Source organism: Colobus angolensis, unplaced genomic scaffold (genome assembly GCF_000951035.1).
Source record: "Colobus angolensis palliatus isolate OR3802 unplaced genomic scaffold, Cang.pa_1.0 Scaffold66, whole genome shotgun sequence".
NCBI classification, from domain to species: domain Eukaryota; kingdom Metazoa; phylum Chordata; class Mammalia; order Primates; family Cercopithecidae; genus Colobus; species Colobus angolensis.
In genome coordinates this window covers 735,873-742,860 of record NW_012120265.1, presented here as the reverse complement: position 1 = coordinate 742,860, position 6,988 = coordinate 735,873, and the positions used below count along the sequence as shown (strand labels likewise).

General features: G+C 59.4%; 2 protein-coding genes across 2 annotated transcripts in view; one reads left to right on the top strand and one right to left on the bottom strand.

Annotated features, from left to right (window-relative positions):
- The window catches only part of CPAMD8 (C3 and PZP-like, alpha-2-macroglobulin domain containing 8), a 151,598-nt gene extending 149,842 nt beyond the window's left edge, over positions 1–1,756 (top strand). Inside the window, 2 exon segments of the mRNA XM_011925896.1 lie at positions 1,364–1,577; positions 1,579–1,756. Of these exon segments, the coding sequence (XP_011781286.1) occupies positions 1,364–1,577; positions 1,579–1,599 (235 nt within the window). The 3' untranslated portion in view covers positions 1,600–1,756.
- Positions 1,757–2,665: 909 nt separating this feature from the next.
- Positions 2,666–5,837, bottom strand: F2RL3 (coagulation factor II (thrombin) receptor-like 3). Its single transcript, XM_011925733.1, has 2 exons — positions 5,401–5,837; positions 2,666–5,128 (listed from the first exon to the last, which is right to left on the bottom strand). The coding sequence occupies exons 1-2, from the start codon at positions 5,507–5,509 to the stop codon at positions 4,080–4,082; spliced, it is 1,158 nt and encodes a 385-aa protein (XP_011781123.1). The 5' UTR covers positions 5,510–5,837; the 3' UTR covers positions 2,666–4,079.
- Positions 5,838–6,988: the final 1,151 nt, after the last annotated feature.

Genomic DNA, 6,988 nt, shown 5'->3' with positions numbered 1-6,988 from the left:
TTTGGTTGGTCTGACACAAGCTGTTACCCCCTTACCGCACGTGAACACCCAGAGTCCATCACTGTAGTCCACCAGGGCAAGGAGGCAGAGTTGTGCAGTGCCAGGCCTGGGCCATGTGTCCCCCTCCTAATTGGGGTTCTGCCATCTAAATGAGGAGGTGGCAGCCAGCCTGACTCCTGTGGAGGTGGGTTCAGGAAACGGGTGTGGGGTCCTATCCCAAAGTCCTGGCAGTCCCATAGGAATCTTTCTCCTTCTCTCCTGGCCAGTCAGAGCGGCTTCTCTTCCTAACGGCTGCCCTGCTCAGAGCAGGACGACGCCATCTGGCTGCATCCTGTCCCTATCCGCCTGTGACTCTGCCTGGTGGGTGGGCAGACCTCAGCCCAGGTGACACCTGCCTCTAAATGAACCCAAGGAGCAGAATAGCAGAGATCTACCCGTCCCTAGGATGGGACTCGGGGCCCAGGTGTGGGCTCAGCAGTCACCGGAGTGGTGCAGGGGGGACAGCTGGAGGTCCCTTGGGAGACCCTCCCCACTTCCTAGCTACAGCTGGAACTCCAAGGACCCCAATCCCCCAGCCTTGGAGCTGGGCATCATTTTTCTGGGGCCACGGCGGCTCCCACAGCCTGACATTCTGTTCTCGGGAGAAGAAACATTCCCAGAAAGCACTCGTATGGCCAGAAGCCTCTTTCTGAGCAAACACAGTGTGGACTAAATTAGCAAAACATCCAGCCCGTGGGCAATTTCAAAACGGAACAGGCCGCCTTTCTCTGAAACACAAAGCCAGGCCTTTGGGGCACCCAGGACCCCGAATTGCCCTAAGACTGTCCCAGCTCTGGAACCTTCTGCCTTCGCCCCAGGGGACCTCGGGCTCACATCATAAGGCCCTGCGGGGAAGCAGATGACTCTCAGCAAATGCACTTTCAGCTTCTGGCTGCCCGGGCTGGGTGTCCCCGGTGCTTCCTCACTGTGAGTTCCTGATGTCACCGTGCCCAGAGGACCAGCCCACTCCCAGGGGCCCCAGGTCCAGAACCTGCCTGCCTTGGGGGGCCCTACCAGCTGCCTGCCACCAGCACCAGCAGACTTTGATTCCCTTTTGTGACCCCTGGCACCTGCTTATGTCTGCATTTGCCCATCTTCTCCGGGGTGGTATTTATTTCAGCCAACACCGCTCAGCCCTGATCTCTGCCACCACGGAGGCCCCTCGCTGCCTGAGAGGTCAAGGTCTGAGGCTGACCTGGCCTGTGAGGTCCCCACCCCTGGCCCCCATCACCCTACAAGGGACAGGCCCCTTGACTCCTTCCTCAGCCTGAGGCCCGGTGCCCATTAGTGTAGAGGATGTTGTAAGATAAAACCTTATCTCCAGGGTCATGGCCAGGCCTCGGCCTCCTGCAGGCAGCGGGAACCTAGAGCACAGCACCCAGAGCGCCAGCCCGTTCCACAGATGGGGCCAGACCCTGGCCCCTCGGAGATGTAGTGGCTGGGTGGTGGGGGCCCACGGTCCAGGGCTCCTGAGCCCCCATGTCTTCATCTACAGCCCAGCCTTTCAGAGTGGTGGAGAGGAGGGTTTATGGATGTCAAAACACCTGCACCCTGAGATAATCCTACAACCACATGGAGTTGTAGGACCACAGTTTGGTCCTGGGGACTGCTCATACCCACACACCCAGCTTGTGCCTGTGGTTAACAACTCAGAAAACTCTAGTAAATGATCACTCCAGGATATTGACACGAATACACATCACTGATCTTACTTACATGTTCTGGGTTGCACGTGAACTTTGTGTGTGCGTGTGTGTGTGTGTGTGTGCATGTGTGTGTCCCAGGCACCTGACACCCCCAGCCCAGGGCTGCCCAAAGTTGCGCTGATCAGAGATATACACCCAATGAGGAGCCCAACAGTGGTCCCCCCACCCTCTGCCTTGCCCCTGTAGTTCATGCCCCAGTGGTCTTTGAAACTGCCCCGTGCCACTCCGTGGAGTGAGCAGCGGTGTCTCTGTGTGTGTGTGTGTGTGTTTGTGCACCAGGTGCTGAGGCTTCTCCCCCACACACCAGCTGTGTCCTCCGTAGACACTGGTATGGCCCCTTGTGGCCTGCCCCGTGCAAGGCTTATAGCCGGCTGCCAACATCCTGGCAGAGGGGAGTTCAAGGTCTGCAGTACCCAAGCCCCCCAGCACAGACTGTCCACCCCCACCCCCATTGTCCCACCTTGTCCCTGGTGACATTGACAGAAAGTGAAAAGAAGGATCAGCCTGCAGGTGAGAGGAGGAAAAGCGAGGGTCCCCAGCAGCCAGGGGACAGCAGGAGTCTGAGCCATACTAGCGACGGGTTTTGGGGAGCAGAGTTGGGGGTGCTATTCTGGTTGCTGAAGAGAAATCCCAAAGCCAGAAGCTGGTGGGCATCAAAATGGCCAACCAGGCTCTGGGCCTGGTGGGGCCCCAGCATTGGGCACTGGGGATGGGGTGCCGTGAGCCTCCTGGGCAGGAACTTGCAGTGAGTTTCCGGGGAACGCAGCCCCAGCCCTAGCCCCATCTCAGACACCAGCGCGTTGTGGGCTGCATCCAGTGTAGAAAGCCAAGCCAGAGAGGCTGCCAGGGCCCAGGAAGCAGCGTTTGATCCTGTTTCAGATTCCTGGGCTGCCCTGACAAAGCACCATACACCAGGCAGCTTAAAACAATGGGAGTTTATTATCTCACAGTTCTGCAGGCCAGAGTCCAAGGTCAAGGTGGCGCAGGGCTGGTTCCCTCCGGAGGCTGTGAGGGAGAGCCCGTCCCAGGCCTGTCTCATGGCTGCTGGTGGCTGCTGGCTGCGCTTGGCGTCTTGTCATCCCTTAGTTTGTGTCCGTCCACACCACGCCCATCTCTGCCTCTGTCGCCACGTGGCTTTCTTCTCCGTGTGTCTCTGTGTCCTCTTCTTTTTTTTTTTTTTGGCGGTGGGGGGTGGTGGTGGTGGGGCGGACAGAGTCGCTCTTTTGCCCAGGCTGGAGTGCAGTGGCACCATCTCAGCTGACCACAACCTCTGCCTCCTAGGTTCAAGCGAGTCTCCTGCCTCAGCCTCCCCAGTAGCTGGGACTACAGGTGCCCACCACCACGCCTGGCTAATTTTTGTATTTTTGGTAGAGATGGGGTTTCCCAATGTTGGCCAGGCTGGTCTTGAACTCCTGGCCTCAGGTGATCTGCCCAACTCGGCCTCCCAAAGTGCTGGGATTGCAGGTGTGAGCCACTGCACCCAGCTGTCTCTCATCTTCTTTTTTTAATTTTAGTTTGTTTATTTTTGAGACAAGGCCGTGCTCTCTTGCCCAGGCTGGAGTGCAGTGGTACAATCATAGCTGACAGCGACCACAACCTCCCAGGCTCAAGTGATCCTCCCGCCTGTGCCTCTTGAGTGGCTGGGACTATAGGCGCGTGCCACAATGCCTGGTTCGTTTAAAAAAAAAAATTTCTTTTTTTGTAGAGTTGGGATCCCTCTGTGTTGCCCAGGCTGGTCCCAAACTCCTGGCCTCAAGCAGTCCTCCCATCTTGGCCTCCCAGAATGCTGAGATTATAGGCGTGAGGCACCACACCTGGCCATCTCTTTATGTCTTTTAAAAATTGAATTAAATTGATTAATTAATTTAGAGACAGCGTCTCACTCTGTCACGCAGGTTGGAGTCCAGTGGTGCAATCTCGGCTCACTACAACCTCTGCCTCCCGGGTTCAAGTGACCCTCCTGCCTCAGCCTCCTGAGTAGCTAGGATTACAGGCACCCGCCACCACGCCCAGCTAATTTTCGTATTTTTGGTAGAGAGAGAGCTTTACCATGTTGCTCAGGCTGGTGTTGAACCCCTGGGCTGAAGTGATCCATCCGCCTTGGCCCCCAAAGTGCTGGGATTTCAGGCGTGAGCCACCAGGCCTGGCTTCTCCTTATCTTATGAGGACACCACCCACACTGGATGTAAGGCCCACCCTTCTCCAAAGTGACCTCCACTAGTGACAGTTGTAATGACCCAATTTCCAAATAAAGTCACATTCTGAGGTCCCGAGAAGGACATGAAGTAGGGGAAGGGACTCTGTTCGACCCAGTACGGCCTTCCCCACTTTGTGTCACTGGAGCAAAGAGGAGTGGGTGCCCATGCCCTGGCTGCCCCCTTCCGCAGAGGCCTTGGAGGCCACAGTGTCCCCTGGCGACCGTCGGAAGAGCCCCGCCCGCACCTTGTCCCTGAACTCGGCCGACACGTAGTAGTAGACGAAGGGATCCACGCAGCTGTTGAGGGTACTCAGTGCCAGGCTAGGCACGTAGGTGCCGTAGAGGTTGCCCCAGGCGCTGGGGCGCGGGTCCGAGTAATGCAGCAGCAGCAGCAGGTTGCTGGGCACGAAGAAGGCCACGGCGGAGGCCAGCACCACCGCGGTCAGCCTCAGCGCGTGGCCATAGCGCCGGCCGCTGGCCGCCAGCGTGCGCAGGGTGGCCCCGTAGCACAGCAGCATGGCCAGCAGGGGCAGGAAACAGCCCAGCAGCGCCAGGCAGGTGAAGGCCGGTTGCCAGTGGGAGGCCTGTGCGTCCAGGGGCAGCGCGTCATGGCAGAGCACGCGATCGGAGCGTGCCAGCCTGAAGGTCTGCCGCTGCAGTGTCAGGGGCAGTGCCAGGGCAGCTGCCATGAGCCAGGCAGCCACGCAGAGTCCAAGGGCCAGGCGCCGGCCACACAGGGTGCGGGCCCGCAGCGGGTGCACCAGGGCCAGGTAGCGGTCCAGGCTGATAGCAGCCAGCAGCAGCACCGAGCCATACATGTGGCCGTAGAGTGCGGCCGTGGCCAGGCGGCAGGCGGCCTCCCCGAAGGGCCAGCGCTGGCCACGCAGGTGGTAGGCGACCCGTGGGGGCAGCGCCAGGGCCAGCAGGAGGTCAGCGGCCGCCAGGTTCATCAGCAGCATGGTGGAGGGCAGCCGAGGTGCCCGCGTGGCCAGTACCCACAGGGCTAGCCCGTTGGCTGGCAGCCCCACCGCCAGGACCAGCCCATAGAGGGCGGGCACCAGCCTGGTAGGCACCCAGCCCAGAAGCAGCACCCGTGAGCTGTCCGGGAGCTCTAGGATGTCACTGTCATTAGCACAGACTTGGCCTGGGTAACCGCGGGGGCCCGGCAGGATTGAGGGCGTACTGTCTGTGGGAGAGAGGGGATGTTGGTCAGCCCTGCCTCGGCGGGTGACAAGCAGCAGCAGGGAGGGAGGTGCTCAGAACCTGGGATCTGCCCTGGTGGGCAACAGCTGGACATGACACTCAAGGGAATAGCCCAGCCCTGTGGGGTCAGGGATGGGATGCAGGGTGGGCTGGGCTGAAGCCCCAACTTCCCAGCCTCCCCCACCCCAGCTCTGGGCCCCCAACTCCATCACTTGTGTAAGCCCGTCTCTGCACCCCAAGGCCAGGAGCACTCACCATCGCCGCCTCCGGTGCTCCCACCCTCGTCATAGAAGCTGGGGGTCTGGGTGCCGCCAGACAGGCTGAACCCCAGCACCAGGGGCCACAGGAGCAGTCGCCCCCACATGACTGCACTCAGGCTGCTTTGGGCTGTGGCCTCAGACGTCCTGACTTGCCGGACCCTGAGCCCTAGCTTCTGGAGCCTGGGCGGATGAGCAGATCATGCCAGGGGAGATAAACCGGGAAGGCTGCCCCTCCCCCCGCAGACTCACCAGGGCCGCTCGCCAGCCAGCCCGTGGGAGGACTGGAGTGTGGGTTATGGAGGCCGGGGTGCCCCAGCTTGCTGTGTCCAGCTGTGGCGCCTCCCAAGCACCCAGGTGCCAGGCTAGCAAGATACAAAAGAGGTCCCAGCTATAGCCAGCACCCCCAGTCCCTGGCCAGCCCAGGAAGCGTCTGTGACTCAAGTGGCCACTTCCTACCAGCTGGTCACATCTGCAGCCACTGTTCTCATGACAGCCCTGTCCTCACCCCAATCCCCACGCCCATCAAGGGCTCTGGGCTCTTCCTGAAGTCACGCCCCCACTTCCTATCTCTGGTGAGCAGGATAAGATGAGCCCTGCTAGGCTGGGCGCGGTGGCTCACGCCTGTAATCCCAGCACTTTGGGAGGCCAAGGCAGTCAAATCACCTGAGGCTGGGAGTTTGAGACCGGCCTGACCAACATGGAGAAACCCCATCTCCACTAAAAATGCAAAATTAGCCGGGCCTGGTGGCATATGCCTGTAATCCCAGCTACTCTGGAGGCTGAGGCAGGAGAATTGCTTGAAGTAGGGAGACGGAGGTTGCAGTGAGCCGAGATCGTGCCATTGCACTCCAGCCTGGGCGACAAGAGTGAAACTCCGTCTCAAAAAAAAAAGAAAAAAAAAGCCCTGTCCTGCTTCACTGGGTCAGAGGTCAGAGGTCACAGCAGGCAGCCACACACCTTCCCTGGGTCAGAGGTCAGAGGTCACAGCAGGTGAGCCACACACCCTGAAGTCCCCCTCGTCCTTGGCAGGTGCTGTCCCCGGCATGGCTGTCTCCCCTACAGCTGCCCGTGTGTTCCCTGGGCAAGAGCGAAGCAAGGCACTCATACAGGGGTGCCTTGTGAGTATGTGGTCAGCCGAGGATAGCTGAAGCGCTGTCGAGGTTCAGCCGGAGTCCCTGACGCTGGGCTCATGCTGCTCTGGTGTTCTGAGGGGACCCTTGCTTTTACCCTCTGGGAGGTGCCCATCCTTGGTTTTGTTTTGTTTTGTTTTGTTTTTTTTGACGAGTCTTGCTCTGTCACCCAGGCTGGAGTGCAGTGGCAGAATCTTGGCTCACTGTAACCTCCACCTCGTGGGTTCAAGCAATTCTCCCACCTCAGCCTCCTGAGTAGCAGGGACTACAGGCGTTTGCCACCAAGCCCAGCTAACTTTTGTATTTTTATTAGAGACGGGGTTTCGCCATGTTGGCCAGGCTGGTCTCGAACTCCTGACCTCAGGTGATCTGTCCACCTCGGCCTCCCAAAGTGCTGAGATGACAAGCATGGGCCACTGGGCCCAGCCCCATCCTTGTTTTTTTGTTGTTTTT